A 20,134-nucleotide genomic window follows, 5' to 3' on the forward strand; every position below is an offset into this window, starting at 1 on the left:
TCAGCTTTGGTTGTCCCCAGTGCTCACTCTCTCTGGCTGTCACTCATCCTTAATACAAACAGATGTTCCTGGGAGCAGCATCCTGAGAGGCTGGTGGAGGGGGCTGAGCGACAAATCATTCAGGTTGAGCGGCACCTGCGAGTCAGAGCTCACGTGCCGCTGGCAGCCAAGCAGGGAGGTTGAGCTCACTGGTTTCAGGGCCAGACTGCCTGCTTCAGAGCCCTGGCTGCGCCCTGACTGCCGTGTGACCCTGCACCAGTCCTTTCAGCGCTCTGTGTCTTGGTTCCCTCATCTGTAAGTGGGGGCCACAATAGGACGTACCTTGGGTGTTCTGAATGAGGATTAAATGCGTATATGCGTGTGTGTAAATATATATTACCTGTAAAGCGATCATAATGGTTCTTGGCGCACAGTAAGTGCTATGTGCTGTTTACTTAAAAAACAAACCCGCCAAATAGCAGCCCGTGGGGCTTGCATCTGTGACTCGCTGACAGGGGCTACGTGATACAGCCACCTTAGTGAGGACAGAGAGCACTTGGACCATCAAAGCAGTAAGATACCAGGCTGTGCTGAGCATTCAGCTTCGAATGGAGTCCCCTCTCAACGGCTGGTGCCACCTGTGTCCTGGCCAAGGGGCTCTGGACCCCGTATCACACTTGGGTACTATAGTGGGCACCACGGCGTCGTAACCGGAGGGTGCAAAGCTGCCTGCCACTGTGACCTCGGCCCTTTCTCGGCCCTTTCTCGCAGCCCTGAGCTTGAGCGGGATCGTGAGGTTGTTACCACCAGAACACACTCACAGCCTGTTCTTTCTCCTCACAGGGCGATGCTGCTACCAGCTTTCTCAGGGCAGCAAGATCAGGGAACTTGGATAAAGCTTTGGATTACCTGCAGAATGGGGTAGACATTAACACCTGTAACCAGGTAAGTGGGATGGTGACAGGCACGTGGTCTCTGAAGAGTGACTCTGGCCTGATGCCACTCCCTGAGAGTTTTAATCCGCTTCTATTAACCTTTTCCCGTGGCCTCAAAAATCCCCCAGGGCTTCCGCCTGCTGAAGGCCCTCGCCTGGCTGCTCACATCCCTGCCCCGGGGCAGGGCCCCACGGAGCAGGGCTGATGCCTGAACAGTGTGGGCTGGCCCGGGGCTCCACCCCCTGCCGCCTCTTCCCTTAGAAGTTGCCATTGGTCCCTGCTGTGGCCTTAGAATATGTGGCTTTTGAACGTGGGCAGGAGGAAGGGCTTTGAAGGATGTTGAGCCAATGGTGACATTACATCTCCTTTGTCAGCAGCAGCCTTTGAGGATTCTCCGCAGGCTGAGAAGGAAGTAGTGATGTGGTCTCGCCCACAGGCTGCTGACAAAGGCGAGACTGGCTCCGGTTGAGAACCGATGTGGCTTAAACAGCTTCTCTGGAGGTTTCTGCTGCTAAGACCCAGAGCCTTGTTTTCTGGAGGGCATGCTGAGGAAACTGAGCCTATGCCGCCGGACTGGCTGGAGGGCAGGGTCAGACCACGAGGAGGAATTGGCGGAATAGAGAGGAAATAAACCCCTAGCGTGAGAACAGGGTGCGGCTTGGGCTTGAGGATTGGGTGGCATTTGTTTGTTTTTGCCGATTAAGTTGTCCAGGCGCACGTGCTAATGCAGTTTCTAATTTAGAATACATTTACTCATTGTGACTTTTTTTTTCTTTACCATTTAAACCATATAAAAATTGTTTTAAATGATGCTGAAATACACATAACTTAGAATTTACCATCTTAACCATTGTTAGTGTACGGCTGAGTGGCATTAAGTACATTCATATAGTGGTACAACCATCCGCACCCTCCATCCATAGAACTCTTTCATCTTGCAAAACTGAACCTCTGCCACCATTAAGCAGTAGCACCCTATTCCTGCCTCTCCCCAGCCCCTGGCAACCAGTCTACTGTCTATCTATGAGCCTGACCTCTCTAGGCACCTCATATAAGTGGAGACATGCAGTATTTGTCCTTGAGCGACTGGCTTATTTCAGGTAGCATGATGCCCTCCAGGTTCATCCATGGTGCAGTGGGCTGGATGACTTTTACAGGCCAGCGGGGAAATGCCCGGAACGCAGGTTCACTTTTCCACTGGCATGTGCCTCTGCCCTTTCCCTCCCCCACCCCCGCCAGACCGTCCCCTCCCTCTTGCTTAAAATGCAAAATACCACTTGCTTTCTCTTCCTGGGCCAAGACCCCATTTGGATTCAGTTGGTCTCCTGTGGAAATTCACAGCTAAAGATCAGAGGGGATGGAGCGGGTGGTGTGTGATGGGAAACAGAAGTAGGTGTGTGGTAGGAGGCAGAGGCCCCTGGCAGTGAACTTCAGAGGGGAGGTGAAGCGTGTGGACTGCACTTCAGGTCGAATACTGGATGAGGACGGGGGAAGCCCTCCTCCTCTTCTTTTGTCCCTCTGTCCAAATATACAACATGGACCGAAGGACATTCCTCACCAACCATGCAGAGCTGAAGGCTGGCCTTTGGATCGCAGACTGAAACTCTGAAGCCATTTCTTTCGTGGGAAGAGGCGGTAAGAGTCAATCAAGTACGGGGCAGAGTGAGAGTCCCGGAGTGACTCAGGGAGGCATCCCAGGGACCCCTTGGACAGTACCCCAGAAGCAGCTGGAGGTCCTGTTGTCCCCACCCCAGCCCTGCCCCCACCAGGGGAGGGAATTGGTCTCTCTCCCCAGGGGGATGCGTTTCTGGTGCCAGAGGCCAGGCCTGAGGCTGCCTCCGTTCAGCTCAGAGCTGCAGAGACCCAGTGCACCTCCTCTGCAGTGCAGTTTCCGGCTGGGGAGCTCCAAGCCTCAGAGGCCTTCCAAGGGTTAAGATGCCAGCTCTCAAAGGAATCCATTTAGCAGAAATGGGGACAACCGAACGCTCATAAGCCTTGAGCCAGGGCTCATTTTCGGTGTGAAATTGGAAGATTTTGATGACACCCGAGCAACGGCTTTGTCCTGATTGGCCTTCCGTGGGTGAGCCCTGAGCATAGCTGGCTTGTCCCTCTGCCTGCCGTCTCTCCTGAGAGCACTTCAGGGCAACCAGGCATTATTTGCACTTTATTGACACCACTTCCTATCGATCGATCGGCTCGGTGCCAGTGACAGGTCACGCTTGGCCCTGCTAGAGACTGAGGGGAGGCTCTGGCCTCAGACTGGAGACTGCAGTCCTGGCTCAGACCAGCCTTTTCTCTCAAAGAGCAGAAGGCTGCGAGCAAGGCAGTGAAGGTCAGAGGGAGTAAAAGGAAGGTTTCGCCCTGGTGCAGAGCCCCTGGCTGCTGGCTTAGTCCCGGCTCCCCAGATCCTGGCCCTGTTGGTCTTTGTCCAGTTCCATGACTGTGCAGGGGCAGGGAGCTGCAGATGGGCTGCCCCCGGGGACTGCCAGCATTGCCCGAGCCTCATTCTGGTTTCACAGGGCATTATGGCTTTTGCTCTTGAGTGGAGAGTATGGTAATATGGGGGAAGGACTATAGCAGCTGAACTTATGCCCTCATTAAACACATTAGTGCACCCATCGGGACAGTGCTGCTGCTGGGTAATGTTCACAGGGCTCGCATCCTAATGGCTCCAGTGCCTTCTACTCTTTAAAAACATCCACTCTTTAAAAACATCCACTCATTGTTTTGGGAAGATAAAAACAGGCTCTTGTCCTGGGGCCATGGCTTGAGAATGTGTTTTGCTTGAATCTTTTGAGCTGGTGGACTGTGACAGCAGCAATACAGCAAATGCTGATTCTTATATAAGTAACACACTTTCAAATAGTATGTTTTGTGGAAAGAATGTATGCTGCTTGCCATAATAGGAAGTAATTACTCTAAGTGTGTGAAAAGAGGAACTCGGCTTATATAAGAGACATCTGAATATTCAGGGCAGTTTCCTTATTGCATAGATTGTGCCTACTCATTTTTATGATCATCATCATTATTATACTTAGAAAAAAGAACAAGTTCACACATAAGGACACACATGCGCACATGCACGCACCAAGATCTTTACATGAATGCTGGGTTCTTTCATTTATTCAAGCATTGCTTACACTTTAGACCCATTGTCTTCAGCCAGTGTCTTCCTCTACATTTCCACCTGATATGGAGTGCTGAGCTTTAGGGATTTCATAGTAAAAAAAAAAAAAAAAAGTCCTGTCTTCATCTTCTTTGAACTGTAGTCCATTGGCAATGAGAACTATCAATCAAATAGCCACATGAATAGATATGCAAACCAAACTATATTAGGCACCGTGAAGGAAAGGCATAGGATTTTATGGGACTATATGAGAGAGACTTAACCTAGAGATGGAGGCCAGAGAAGGCTATTGTGTGGAAGAGATAGTTGAGCTAAGGGATGAGTAGGGGTGAGTGAGGTGAAGAAAGGGAAGAACATTCCAATCATAGAGAATAGCCTGTCTCTACATCCCTGAGGCAGGGGAAGCCTCGGAGAGTTTCAGGAAGGCCAAAGTGGCGGCAGTGCAAAGAGCAAGAAGGACCAGCAAGGCCGGAGAGTGCGGTTGGGATTGTGCTGGACCTTATATTCCAGGCAGGGGCACCCATCACAACAGTCTACAACGGGGACAGTGTGCCCCAGGGCCCGAGCAGTGTGTGTGTGCTTGTCTGTGTGCATTCTGTTAATCCTGTAGCTGCTGACTGAGAGGAAAGAGCTACCGGAGGGGACAGAGCAGCAGCAGTGAGGGCAACTTAAGAGCTTGAGGCAATGGCTATTGACCAAGAGGAATGGAGGTATTTCAGCATTTAACAACCTGTACAGCCGTGTCGGTGTGTCCTGGCAGAATATCCACCCCGCTTACAGATGTTCACAATTCTGACCTTTATCCTAAGAGCAGAGGGAAGAGAACCACACACTCAAGCGCAGGAGTGACGTGATAGGAGGTGTGGTTTAAAGGACCACACTGGCTACTGTGCAGAAGGCATATGGAGGGGCCCAGAGGTGGATATGGGGGAGCCAGTTATGAGACTCTTACACTAGCCTGGGAGAGAAGTGTCGGTAGCTTGCATAAAGATTGTGAGTGTGGAGATGGAACAAGGTCAAGAGTCTCAGTGAGGAATTGGAGGCGGGAGGGCAGGGAAGGAGCCTGTGGGGATGACTTCTGAGAGGTCTGGCTTATTGAGAGGTGGAAGCATCATTCACTGAGACCAGGAACACTGGGGGGAGAGGGGGGACCCAGTGTGTGGAAACGCGGTAAGGGGATAAGAACAGGGTTGTGTGGAGGTTCTCCTAAGGAGTCTTTGGGGCATTGACGTGAAGACTGCTATATAGTAAGCAATATTTGTTTGAATTTGAGCCTGGAATAGATAAAGATAGAGATTTGGAAGTCATTCAGCATTCGAGGAAGTCAAATGCTGGCGTTGGCTGATGAAAGCTGGGATGAGAGCATGTTGAATATGATCCCACCAGTGCCTTTGTGGGATCATTCCATATGTATTTATTAAACACCTACTCTGTGCCAGGTACTATTCCAAGCCCTGAGCAAGACAGACAAAATAGACCAAGTCTGTGCTCTCGTGGCAGTTATATGCTGGTAAAGAAGACAGACATAACCAAGAAAATGAACAAATGTACGTCAGCTAATGAGAAGTACCATGGAGGAGAAAGGGATTTTAGATGGGGTGGTTAAGGAAGGTCTCTCTAAGGGCACGGCTTCTGAGAGACCAAGAGAAGCAAATAAGACGAAGTGGTTTCTGGGGGAAAGCATTCCTGGAAGAGGGGAAGCATGTGCAGAGGCTCTGGGGGCAGGAGTAAGCTTGGTTTGTTTGGGTAACAGCAAGAAGGACAGTGTGGCTGCAGTGGAGTGATTCAGGGGGAAAGTGGTGGGCACGGAGGTGGGAGAAATTTTCAGGGCCAAATCTTGAAGGGCTTACGGGCCATAGTGAAGACTTGGATTCCACTATAAGGGTGATGGAAAGCCATTGGAAGGTTTTACACAAGAGATGTTCAATCTGATGTAGGTTTTTAAATGATCACCCCGGTGCCGTGTGGAGAATAGACTTGGTGCACTGGGACAGAAGCAGGGAGACTGGCCAGGAGGCTGAGGCAGTAGACCAGGTAGATCCAAGTGATGGCTTTGAGTAAGTAGGGACACTGGAGGTGGTGAAGCAAGAGGACTTGCCTCCCTGGGTTTGCTGTGTTGTTGCCCTGGCTACGGTGGTCTCAGCACACACAACACAAGGCTGTGTAGGGGCCAGGGGCTCGCTACTCAGCCTGAGGCCATGTCATTCTTGCCACTGCAAGAACCATGTACAATGGGATGATTCGTTCAAATCTCAGCTCAAAATCCATTGTGAAGACATATCTGATCCCCAGAGCCTGGAGGAATCTCTGCCTTTGCAATTGATTAGCATCTCTCTTGCAGCTCAGTGCAGCATGGTAATGTTGAGCACATCTTACCTGTCCTAGTAGATGCTAAGCCACCTGAGGGTGAAGTCCATGACTGCTTATTCCTTATGGCACCCAAATTAGATCTCTACATGCTCAATATTTGTTTGAATAAATGGCTACATAATTATGCACATTCTAATATCAGCTTCATATGTTCCATTTCCAGAATTATTGCTGGATTACTTAATCAAATCAAAATATTTTTATGGAGGCCATAGCAATTTAAAAGATACTTTCTGCAGTGAGCTAATAGATCTTACACATTTACCAGTTAGCCCCCCATAAAAAGAGAACAAGAGGAGATTGCTCAGGGCCTCTGTTCTCCTGAACTCCTAGAAATGTTGGGTCAAATTAGATGCTTCACTGGGAACCACCAGCTATAACTCCAGGGGCAAAAAAACTCATTATTTTAGTTTACTGTTCTATTCTTATAATGCTAGCGAACACAGGCTCATTCCTCATAAGAATGTTATTTGAGGCTCCAGGAGAAAATTCATGCCAAAAAGAGAAGCCTTGTTGTCTGCAGTGTTGGCATCAGGCAAGCCTTTGGAGCATTCCAGGCTCCTCCATCCCTATAGCCTGTCTTATTCTCTCCATAGTACTTATTGCTACCCAACTTAGGATGCATCTGTGTGCCTCTCCATTTTTCTGCATCTTTTCCCACTAAAATGTAGACACCTCAAGGGGAAAGGACTTTATTTCATTCAATGCTCTTTTTCAGGATTCTGCCTGGCACATAGTAGGTGCTCATCAATTCAGTCAGTAGATGTTAAGCCTCCCGTAACCACTAATGCTTAGAGTTTATGTACTTGACGCGTAGCCCATGGAGGATTGCTCTAAGCACCACCACTTTTAGGAGTGTTGTGAAATAGTCATTCATAGGATAATGACTCTGTGGTTCTGGTTCTGGCACTAGCCCCACTCGTCGAGTGTGTGGCAATATTTGCTGCAGTATCCAGAAGCTCGAGCATCTGAATATTCACAAAAACATAAACCACTTCCAATGCTAAAACACAGCCAGTGAAAGCATGCGAAGCCATGCTAGTCCCACTGACGTTCCCTAAGTCCCCACCATGTACATTTCACATGCCCCCATCACAGCTGGGTACTTGTTTATCTTGAAGGTACAGGGTTTTAGGCATTTCTAATAAATGGAGCACCTGTAGCAATAGTTTCTGCTGCAGAGTAATCTTTTCTACAGAAACCAAATGGCAAGTCTTTTGAGCAGGATTTCTGGGGCTCTGCTGATTGGGATAATTGCTCCCTTTCCAAATTATAGAATCTTAGCGCTTAGAGGTCATGGCATTCAAGTCTCTCATTGTGTGTCTCAGAAAGCTGAGGTCTAGAGGTTACTTCTGAGTATCATCTGAGCTTTATGACTCTGGATTTGATGAGATGGGCTTGAGAAGACCACCTGAACTTCCTCTGCTCATTTATTTATTCCACAAACACGTGTGGGGCACTTACAAGGACCAAAGCACTTTGCTAGAGACTAAATTCACTTATCCCCTGCTCTCAAAGAACTCAGAGGTAGTGAAAGAAGTCCAGCTTGTACATAGAAGGTTACAAACTCAGTGTTGTAAGTGCCATGCAGAACAAGCACAGAGAATGTTTTCATTCGTTTATCCGTTGACTCAACAAATATTTATTAAGATGCTCGAATGTGCCATGTGCTGGCTGCTCAAAGCTGAGTGAGTCCCAGTGCCTGCTCTCACATTGCTTCTGGTCTGGGGTTAGTGGCTAAAAGACTGATATCGCAGAGAAGGGTTTTGAAGGAAGAGTAGGGGTTTGCTGGGTGGAGAATTGGGGAAAGGAGAATGCAGCAGAAGGAATAGATTGTACAAAGGCAGGAGCAGTGAAGGTCACAGACAGCAAAGTAGGGGGAAATGAAATGAAAAGGGGTGAGGATGAAAGGCTACAAAGGTTATGTCAAGGTCAGTGTAGATAGAGAACCTGTTACTTTTCTCTGTCATCTTCTTTCTCTTGGGAACTATTGACAGTTGTAGAAAAGGCATTCAACTACATAGCTCCCTAATTTTACCTGTATCCCCAAATTCACACAAAAAGCCTTCCTAATATAATATGTTAATGCAAAGCCTTCACTTACTCCCTTCCAGAGGCTCTGGGGTAGCAATGAAGGAGAGAGAAGAGTATATTATTGAAATCCCTCCCCACCATGGGAAAGTGGTGGTCCATGGTGGGCAGTTAAACAAGAGAAGCAAATAGATGCCCATGTCTGATACCATGGGTTCTTCTGAAGTTCTTACCAGAAAAGGTATTAGTGAAAAAGTTGGAACTTAAAAATATCCATCTCCTGAATTATTTTAAATAGGTAAATTACTTCTGCATTTCAGCAGAAACAAGCTGATGTTCATCTTGCTAGTTATAATGGCCAATTTACAGTTTTAAAGTAAGTTGATTACTTGTCATGAGTCAGAGTGTTTAATAATCACAGATTCCATTTCTACAGTATCTCTGCTTTCCTGAGCCTTTCCCTAGGCAAGACCGCCTTTAGTGTTCACATCACCCTGTGGGGTGGACAGAGCAGAAGCAGGACAAGTGAGGCCAGTGAGACTCAGAGAGGCGAAGAGCTGAAGAGTCTTCCTGAACTAGAGTCTGTGTCTGGGTCTCCCAGCCCGAGTCTCTCCACTGCACCCTACAGGTGGACTTGGGACTTGCAGCAGAGCCCTTGAGTCCCCTGAGCCACCTTCTTTGAATTGGTTTCCTTTCCCCTTCCTTCTTGGTGAAGGAGGAGTTAAATGACCAATTTAGTTATATGAAGATGCCGTTTGTAATGACAATGGGACATCTCTGGGATCCTAGGAATGAGGAAAAGTGTGAAGAGCATCCTCAAGAACGATCTGGAAAACATTGCAAGGAAAAGTGCATGCCCCCCACCCCCCCTCCACACACACACACACACACACACACACACACACACACACACACACACACTCCCCTTTAAGGTTTGATTGCTGTGAATTTACAGTGTGGAGACCTGATGTGATATGCCTCCTCCTGGGAGACTAAGAAAGAAGATCGTGCTGTGTGTGTGTGTGTGTCAGGCTGTATGAATGTGCATTCAGTTCTGCAGAGTCCTATGGACCATGCACTGTGTGCCAGGCCCCATGCTAGGACCTAAGCTACAAAGGCGAGATAATAGAACCTCAGAAATCCTACCCATTGAAAGACGCAAACACAAGAGCAGACAAATGCAATTCCACTTAATAAGGGGCCTTGCTAGAGTTCTCATCGAGTGTCATGGGAACATGGTCAAGAGAACAGTTCACTTTTGGGGGCTGGAAATAGGGTATGGCGTGCCGAAGAGAGAGGGGCAGGACAAGTCACAGAGAACAAGGACATTTGATCTGCGCCTTGGAGGAAGAGTTGCCTTGCTGGTTTTTAGAGGAAATGTTAAACCCAGTGCCTACTCTTTTTGGTCGGAATGGACCATGCATGTACGTTTGCCTGGGATTATTTCCATCTGATTGTGAATTCCTTGATATAATTTTTTTTGTCATTTTTGACAATCATGTCCCTGATCTTAACTGTTTTATAATTTTTTAATTTAACAACAAAATTCATCAATGGTGGTTATTTAAAAGTGCATACTATACAGAAATACATAGTCTTCTGTAAGTCTTAAGTCTTCTCCTGTACCCCAACTCTCTGTGAACAGCTGGGTGTGAATCTTGTCAGACCTTTTTCTGTGCATCTCTACATGCATATCTTAATTGGTTTCTGGGAGCCATTACATAGTTTTATTCTGGAATTGTGGAATGAACAGGAAGCTGGGAGACAGAGCAGTTCTAATGTTTTGAAGATACAAAGATTGAGGCCCAGGGAGGTGAAGTGAGGAGGACTGGTGGGGAGGACAGTGTAAAGGCCTCGATTCCTTATCTACTGTACTTTGCCGCGAACCCCACTGCCCTGCTTCTGAAGGTCTGGCTCCTTTTCTCTTTTTAGAGGAATGCCAAGATCTCGGACATAGAAACTGTTTCTAGTCCATAGGAGATATTCTTAGCTGCTGAGCTGAATTTCAAAGTCCCGTTCTCTCATTAACTTGAGCTCACACTTCCTCCTCCAGTCTCCCAGAGGGCCCCAAGCCCTGCAGCTGATCTGCTCTGAGCCCTGGCACTTCGCAGAGCATGGAGGCTGTGTAGGTTTTTTAACTGAGAGTAGAGAGGAGGTGATCCGGGGTTGATTCATCTCCTTGCACAGCTCTGGAATAGTTGTGGGTTCCTTTCTTTTTTTAAAAATAGATAATGAAAAGGATTATCGTGTCTTTCCTCCTCATAAAAATATCTAGTAAACAATGAGTCTTCAGAGCTACCTGGGTGGGCCTAAATTTAGATCGCAATAAAACAAAGGAGGGGAAGTGCTTGGATCCGGTCTTGTTCCGTTCCATCTGCATCACCTCTTTCTTTCCGAGTTCGTCCTTTCCTCTCTGTTTCTGCTCTTATTCTGCTTTCCCCATCCCTGGATAAGGTGTGCTTTTCCACCAGGGTTATGGCAATTGCTCCAGTCCGTCTGGCTTCTGATCCATTAGCTCCCAGAATCATATATCTTTAGCAGACCTAGCCCACCAAGCAGTGTCTGCGGAGCCAGCCGTATCTGGGTGAGAAAGAGGCTGCAGGTGGGATGGCCCTGCAGAACCCGACACCTGTCCTCCCAGAGAGGCTTCCCCATCAGCTGGTTCCCACGTGGGGCTGCAGGCTGCTCTTCTGTCATTGTTTGGTGGCACTCCAGGGTTTTCATCCTGGAATAATCTCTGAACTCTGGTAAGGCTTGCTCCTCTCCATTAGACATGAGGCATGTCTGCTCAGCTCCTCACATTGGCTCTGAGACGTGAGACATGCAGAAACCCTGACGGCCACCCATCCTCTACTGCCCTAGCCCAGTGGTCGGCAAACTCATTAGTCAACAGAGCCAAATATCAACAGTGCTTCAAAATAGACTCACCCAGGCCGAAAACCGACTTCTGCGCATGGGCCACGAAGTTTCAATTGCACTGTACGCGCGCCTGCACGTGGTATTTTGTGGAAGAGCCACACTCAAGGGGCCAAAGAGCCGCATGTGGCTCATGAGCTGCAGTTTGCCGACCACGGCCCTAGCCAGAGCCCAGAGTTACACCCTGCCTCTGCCTTTTCCACCACTACTCTCTCCTACCTCCACTTTCTTCTTTAAAAATTTAATTAGTTTTGAACATATAAAAAATGTTGCAAGAACAGTACAAAGAACTCCCACACCTCTTTCACCCAGGTTCTCTGTTACCATTTTACTGCATTTGTTCTATCCTCTCTCTCTCTCTCTCTTATCTAGCTATTACCTATCTATAATATATACTATATATGATGTAATTCCCCATCACCCTAAACATTTCAGTGTGCACCACCCAAAAGTAAGGACACTTTCCCACATAACTATCCTACTAGCCTTCTGATCAGGAAATAAACATTGATTAACACAACTGCCCACAGACTCCATTAACATTTGCCAATTGTCCCAACAATGAGAGATTGTTCTCCCTCTCCCTCCCTTCCCCTCTCCCTCTCTTCCTCACTCCATCCTTTCCCCTTCATTCTTCCTCCTTAAACTCTCCTTCTATCTCTATCTCTATCTCTATCTCTATCTCTATCTCTATCTCTATCTCTATCTCTATCTCTATCTCTATCTCTATCTCTCTATTTTCTCCATCTCCATCTCTATCCCTTTCTCTATCTCCATCTCCATCTCTAATCCTCTCTGTTCCAGGAGTCTATCTAGAACACACTGTACTCAGTTGTCATGTCTCATTAGTTTCCTTCAACATGAAACACTTCCTCAGCCTTTGCCTGGTTCTCATGTTTATGATAGTCTTCCATTCCGTAATGTGAACCTCAACTGTGTCTGCTGATGTTTCCTTATGACCCAACTAAGGCAGTGCATTTCTGGTAGGAATACCCCAGAAATTATGCTCCCTTTCTACCTCTCCTGATATTAACCCTGATCACCTAGTGCAGTGGTCGGCAAACTCATTAGTCAACAGAGTCAAATATCAACAGTACAATGATTGAAATTTCTTTTGAGAGCCAAATTTTTTAAACTTAAACTATATAGGTAGATACATTGTTATTAACTTAATTCGGGTACTCCTAGGGCTTAGGAAGAGCCACACTCAAGGGGCCAAAGAGCTGCATGTGGCTCGCGAGCCACAGTTTGCCGACCACGGACCTAGTGAAGTTGGTGTCTACCAAGTTTTTCTACTACACAATTATTGATTCTTTTCCCTTTGTAGTTTATCAGTATTTTGTTGGGGTGTGTGTGTGTGTGGGGGGGGATATTCTGATGTAATGCCAATACCCTGTTCCTCATCAAATTTCCAGCCACCAGCCTTGGCATCCATTTGTCTTCTACCTGTATTAACTACCACTATGAGATTCCAAAGAGTGAGTCTCCATCTCTGTCATTTATTCTACATTTATTAGCTGGCATTCTACTAAAGGATACGCTTTTCCTCCTCCCTCATTGATTCGTTGTGGGTTTTATTCCCCCCCCCCCGCCCCCATTATATATTTCTACCTGTACAGAGTCATGGGTTTTTACTTTATTTGATGAGTAGTAATCTCATATGCTAATTTTTCATTTTGATGTTCAAAGCTTAATTAAGCCAATAGGAGCCCTTTCAATCATCTGGCTTCTTTGTTCTTTGATGTGTCTTCAACATTCTTGGAGCGTGTTCTTACTTTTGGGCACAAGTTGTCCCAGGGCCATTTTGTACTTTCCCTGCCCCGACCCTGGACCAGCCATTTTACCAAGGTTCCTTTCAGTGGAGGATGATATTTAGACACCAAAATATGGTCACTTGATGTGCCCATTGCTGCCGGTTGCTGCATGTGCCTGAGTGCATGCACACATCTGTAACTATTTCTACATCTAACTCGGTGCATGCATTTTAAACATCCATGGCAGCATGCCAATACTTCTCATTCTAGTCTGACACCTCAGAGTTGTGTCTTTCCAAGTTTGTGAGTCCCTACGAACAGTGAGAAACATGATTCCTACTAATTCGCATCATCCTCTACATATTTATTTACAATATCCAAACCACACCGGAGTAGCCCTCCTCTTTCTCATACACCAGACATACTGCCCCAGCCTCTGCAGGGAACCCCCTGGTTCACAGCCCTGCCTCCTCAGATGCCCACATCCCTGAGCTGGGAGGGGAAGGGAGGGAAGGGAAGGAAGAGAGGGGAAGGTGGAAAACTCTCATTCACTTTTGATTTCACTTCCGTGTTGGCTGAAAATTTAGTGCAGGCAATTTGGGGAAAGAAATCAAAATTTATATTGTTGTAGTAGTGTTTTTGCTAGCTGCTTAATTCATTTCCTCATCTAGTCATCCCACAGTGATGGTCACCCCCTCTTTCCTTTCTCATCATCTCTTGTTTGTTCATCATCTCCTCTGCCTTCCTTGGTTTCCATGGTCTTTGCCTTTTTTCTTCCCTTATTTTTTCTCTCTTTCTCATCAATTTCAGGATTTGAAAGGATTCGGAATCCTTTCAATTCTTTTTTTCTCTCTTCATAACCTGTGCTTAATTCTTATTTGCTATTCTGTTTCAGGGCTGTCGACTTGCAAATATATAATGTAAGTGATGTTGCTTCACAAATAGAAACCAATAATAGAGCAAAGCTAGAGGTCACAAATGTATGGGCTGGTTGGTACTTGGGGAATTAAATGTCCATAACATCCTATATAGTAAAAGGCTAAAATGCAAATCGACCGAACGGTGGAACAACCAGTCGGTCGCTATGATGTGCACTGACCACCAGGAGGCAAATGCTCAAGCCGGGCTCATGGCTGTTGAGCGCAGTGGCAGTGGCGGGAGCCCCTCTTGCCTCTGGCAGTGCTAAGGACCCCTTGGGGGATGTCCACCTGATGGCTTAGGCCGGCTCCCTGCAGGGTCCTGGACTGCGAGAGGATGCGGGCCAGTCTGAGAGACCCCCTCCCCAGTGCATGAATGTCATGCACCAGGCCTCTAGTAGAATATAATACTTATCTTCTCTCAACAGATATTACAAACAAAATAGAATCCAGATTGAATAGCAAAGTGGGAGATTAAATATAAAAACCTACACATTTCCACATATACATCCTCGATCTTCTGATTGGTTCTTTACTGACCACACGGGTAAAGTGAAGTGTGGCATGAAGGCAAAGTTACCTCTCTTTGTTCACTCTTGGGTCCTCAGACTTCTTGGCTTTCTCTGCTACTGCTCTTGGCTTATTCTTTCCAGGACTCTAGTCCTTTCCTTCTCCTTTAAAACATGTTTTCCAGTGCTCCATTGCCTCTGAGACTGGCTAGATAGCAGCCAACTAATCTGAGAAACTAAACCAGTAACATGGTAGTTTATGAATAAAAAGGTCATACTTTCTAATACTACATTAGCACATTACCCTCTGGAAATGCATTGCTTAACTCAAAGAAAGCGGGCGGTGGACTGAAATAATGAGTGTCAGGGGTGTGGGGTGGGAAGGGGCAGGTGAGCCTTGAGGTCCTCAGGACACAGCGTGAGGCTGCCAGTCCATGGAGGCTGTGTTTGCAGGTAAAAATAAATGCCTGTGAGAATAGCAATGCAAGGGCTGTGTGTCTGCCCAAGAATGTAACCATCAGCTTTTGAAATGTTCTTTCAATTTTGAAAGAGATGTGGGATCTTAGGGTACCACATCCTTTCTATTTGAAACCGTCCTCTGCTGTGGACAGGATAAGAGTTAAATTTCCTATGACATGTCTACTGTATTTGTACATTTAGAAATCAATTAGTGTAATTGGGGCAATCAGAGATGCGAAACAGAAGAATGATTTGCTGAGAACAAATGTCTGGAATTGTGTATTTTGCCAATGGAATTTCTCACAGTTGGTACAAGAAAATACTCCAAATTAAATCATTCAGGCTGAATATGACTTTTTTCTTCTTTTGAAAAATGTTAAAACAAACACCGCCTGGCTGAGATCTCCTCCAACTCCCACCACACAGATTGCTTCTCAGACAATCCTCTAAATTGACATTTTACCTGAAAAAGAACAAAGGCAGATGAAAAATTCTAGGTGTGTGTGCTTGGCATGAAAATTTTTGCCAAAAAAAAAAGGAACCTTAAAGGATTGTCCGCTGTATTAGAACCATGTGGAATGGGATCATGTGGGGCTAGTGAGCCTCAGAGGCTCAGTATAAGGAGTATGTAGGAGGTAAAAAGCTTCCAAGAACATTGCTCCCACCCTACCAATGAGAAAAGGCTGGCCGTTGTACTAAATTATAATTTTTCCTGATCCTGTCAGGGCTGACAGGGTCAGCCAAGTTAACTGGAATCCAAGGAGGGACAAGAAATCCCTCCAAGGAGAGGGCCACAGTTTCATCTTTGGCAGAGAATAGAAGAAAGAGGTGGAGACCATACAAGCTAAAATCAAAACAAATTCTTAGAGGCCAAATGTGGTCCAGTGTGTCTGTGACAGGATTTTCTCCACCGGCCTCCATGAGGTGCTCATGAGAAATATAGGGATAAGTTAGGGTACCAGACGGTGGAGGCGAGAGGCGAGAGGCGTGCACGTGTGTGTGTGTGTGTGTGTGTGTGTGTGTGTGTGTGTGTGTGTGTATAACAGACAAAGCTTTGCCCGCTTCTCTAGACTCTTCCTTCATGTGAAGCAAAAGCACGCCCTCTCACCTTCAGACCACAGGCAAAAATTCGTTCTCCATGGGATGGAATAGAAACAAACTCCTCTGCCCTGGGGAAGGGAGGAAACAGTCCTGCCCCAGGTCACAGGCAGAGATCCAGGGCTGCCTGGGGACAGGTAGAGGCAAAACCCTCTACTCCTGGGCAAGGGCAGGAAACAATCCTGGACCAGGATTCTACACTAACAAGGAGACCTTATGCCTCTGTTATTACTGGAGGGAGAGCAATAAACTTCCACACAAGACCAAGTGTAGAAATAAGGGGAAGGAATGCTAAAACAAATAAAAATAATCCAAATTCCAGGCACACAGCCTGCCTGACTGAAGCTGGACCAGGATTAAAAGGAACTTCTGCACCCTCTCACATCTCAGCATCTTGTTATAAGGAAGAGAAGGCCCTTGCTGGGAGAGGGGTGAGAACATAGAGAAAGACCCCATTTTGAGGCACAAGCGTGCAGAGATAGCTCAAAGCTGAGGGGAGATTGAGAAAACAGAAAAACCCTGTCACCCAGCTCCTCCTCTAAGCTCAAGGTAACAGCAGCCTACTTCTAGAGGAATTTGAAGACTGTGGTATACTAAAGGTAATAACAAAATCCAGACCTAGGTCAACTCTTGATTAGATTGATTCAGCTCCCCCATCCCCACCCCATCCCCTGCTATACTAAAACTTCACAAAAGAAGAGGCATGTCCATTTCTATGCATGAATGCTATTTACTTCAGTGTCTATTGCTCTTTCTGCACATAATGTCTGGCATGCAATTAAAAATTACAACACACACATAAGAAAAAAAAAAATTATTGTCAAGAGATAAAACAATCAATAGAACCAGACTCAGAGATGACCTAGATATTGGAACTATGAGATGGACTTTAAAATAACTGGGATTAATATGTTAAAGTATATAATGGGGAAAGGGGACAACATTCATGAACAGATGGGGAATTTCAGAAGAGAAATAAAAACTATAAGAAAGAGTCAAACAAATTGCTGGAACTAAAATAAAACCACTTCCTTGGCGATGAGGAATTTCTTCAACAAGCTCATAGCTGAGGAAAGAATCAAAGAATTTGAAAATAAGTCAATATAAATTATCAAGATTGAAACAAAATACAAAAAAGAGTGGGGAAATAAAAGTAGACCAGAGCAGCCAAGAACTGTAATTTTTAGCTACTATCTGTAACTGGAGACCCAGAGGCGGCATCTTTAGGAAGAGGAATCTGACAAGCTGGTGTTTTTCTGAGAAAGGTATGTGGTTAAAAAATGGCCACAAGTAATTTTCACTTTGCTCCCCTGCTTCCAATTTAGCTGAAGCATTTACTCTCATATTCCTCTACCTCCTTCTTGCTTATCCTCCAGTTATTTGGGGGAAGATATGTGTGGTTCCATGCTCCCCTGGCCCCTGTCAGCCGTCTGTCTGCCATTTGGCGTCAAGAGGAATGGCTGTGAAGGTTATATAGTGTAGATAAAAAGATACAAAGCAAGACTCAGCAGCCTGCCTTTTAACAAACAACTTAATTTACCTAAAACAAGACACACCGATGCTGACTTTGAAGGGGTGGTACATTATAGTTCATCTTCTGTTTATCGTTATAGCTAAGAGCAAACAGCTCACAGAGCTTGCACCCCTTTACCCCTTCTTATTTTTAGCAATAAAAAACCAGCTTTAAAAATAAAAAATAAAGCATTAAATATAGTATTTATCCAGGAAACACTCCTTTGGTACCATGTATGATCTCCTGTGTAGACCAGCAATGCATCTAATAAGATATTGTACACGCTCCTTTGTGTACATGTGCAGTATGTTAGTTTTCAGGCATTCTGTGGTATGGGCTACTGGATGGTGGCCAGCCAGCTTCCTGCTGAGGCCAGTTGCTGGAGAAAACTCGCTACAGTAGGTTGGGATGCTTTGCATCCCTTGAATTCAGATGCTTCCTGGAAGAAAGAGGAAGGCACTTGATGAGGCTGGAAGTATAGTTCCTAAAATTTACCCGGTGGGTTTAGAATCTGAACTCAGGCACGGCTTCCCATGTTGCCATTGTTAATGAACTTGCAGCCCTGGCAGCGCAGAGGCTGCCTTGTACAGCCTCCTCCAAGCTTTGCCGAGCTCCTTGACAGCAGCTTCTTTCTCCTCTGTGCGACTCCTAGGCTTATGCGTGCCATTTGGGGCATTTTCACATGATTTTGCGTTTATTTTTAATGCATCTGTTTCCTCTACTAAAGTGAGTTCTTTAAAGCTAAGAGTTTGTGTTTTATTCATCTCTAGCCCGGTGCCAGGCTCAGAGCAGATTCTCAGTAAACATTCGCTGAATCAGACTAAGTAAATGCTCAGCATGAGGTGACTGCTGTGACTACACTGTAGTTGAGACAGATGTTTGTCACAGCCGTGCTCCTGTGTGACTGTCGGCATTAAGTCCCTGGGCCTTACACACCTACCGTAGCTGTGCCAAAGTGGGCTTGTTCTGTGGCTCTGATGAGGGCGTTGGATGCAGATCACCACAGTCAGACTTGAAAGTAACTGAGGGTGACTCTGTTGAAAACAAACAAATTAAAAATAAAGTGAGAAAATTTTAAAACCATAAAGAAGAAAGGGAACATTGAGGCAGGACCGGATGGGAGCTGAGTGAAACTATGAGAGATGCAGCTGCCTGGTAATAAAAAGGGGAAACATGCTTTCATCATCTGATAAAAAGAAACATACCTGTTCTGGGGTGGGGGGTGGAGGGGGCAACCCTCTTTATTCCTGGGAAATCCAGCTTGGTTCTATATGTGGCTGTGCCCTGGAAAGGCTGTGTGACCTTAGCTAATCATTTGACTACTCTGGTCCTTGATTTCCCAGCATTCAGGGTCTCTAATATCACTTTCTTTCCAGCATGCTCTGCAGAGACAGCCTGCCTAGAATCCCCTCTGAGAGAGATCCTGACACTGGCTCCAAATACCAGGACCAGCCTCCCCGAGCCGTAGCAATAAGCCGGAGGTGTTTTCCTTCTAGATTTTCCAGTCTCCCTCCTTTGAGGCACTCAGGACCAAGGAATGCTCATGGAAAGTGATTGTGCTGTGCAAGTGAGCACGAGAACTGCCCGCCCCACCCCCCCGCCCCTGCCACCCCCCCTCCCGCCGCCCGCCGTCAGCACCCACCAGCCCGCCACACGCTGCTGCCACAGCTGAGTCCCCTGCGATAAGCCGCCTGCAGCAGCTTCCCGGGCTCCCACAGCTAAAAAACGCCACCCCAGTTCCCAAGTAATCACAGAAGGCCTGTGCTCAGCGCCTGATAAGGCGCTTTGCCGATGATCGCAGTGCTCGGGAAGGGAGAGACTCCAGTGCAGACCTGCATGGGGGGCCGGGGGGGGGGGGGGGGGGGGCGGGGCGCCGCGGGCTAGTTAAGGACACAGAGCTGGAGAAGTGGCGTCCAGAGCACAGTCACTTGACAAATTGCTTTTCAGTGAATTTGTGTTTTGCAAATTGATTTGAGGGGAACTGGTTTCCTTCAGCACAATGCTCTTCCCCCTTCCCCAGATTCCTGTCCTAACAGATTGCTGTCTTGCCTTCAATCACTTTCTCCCTTTCTCTTATCAAAACTGGCTTTGACCTAGACTTTATCTGATAACCTCATTCACACTGGGGTGTGAATAATTCACAGCGCTTTGGACCCTACATTTAATGGTGTTTGAAATCTACAAGAGGAGGAAACCCAATTTGCAGACATTGGCAGGGGGAAATCTTAGGTGAAGGAGTCCTCTCACCACTCACCCCCACCTCTTGCCCCTCACCCCCACACACCCTGGTGAGGCTGGCTGTGCTGATGTGCAAAAAGATTTGGCCCATGGGGGTGGGGGCTGGGGGTAGGGGGGTAGAGTCTGATCTAAATAGGAAGTAGGTAAAGTTCCCTTCCGAGCCTACTCTTCTTTGGCATCCAGGGCACCTGTGATAGTTACCCTGTCTGAGGATCCTAGGCAAAGAGAGTTGTAGACACCTTCCATTCTCCCAGCATGGGGCACCTGTCCTGGTCTCTGCTTCAGCAA

General features: G+C 46.7%; 1 protein-coding gene across 10 annotated transcripts in view; it reads left to right on the forward strand.

Moving 5' to 3' along the window:
• ANK1 (ankyrin 1) overlaps positions 1-20,134 on the forward strand; it is a 211,453-nt gene that overhangs the window by 110,920 nt on the left and 80,399 nt on the right. For all 10 annotated transcript variants that reach the window (XM_059685307.1, XM_059685311.1, XM_059685314.1 and 7 more), the window contains exon 2: positions 823-924. In XM_059685307.1, coding sequence (XP_059541290.1) covers positions 823-924 — 102 coding nt within the window. The remainder of the gene's footprint in view (positions 1-822; positions 925-20,134) is intronic.

This window comes from Myotis daubentonii, chromosome 2, assembly GCF_963259705.1.
Source record: "Myotis daubentonii chromosome 2, mMyoDau2.1, whole genome shotgun sequence".
NCBI lineage: Eukaryota > Metazoa > Chordata > Mammalia > Chiroptera > Vespertilionidae > Myotis > Myotis daubentonii.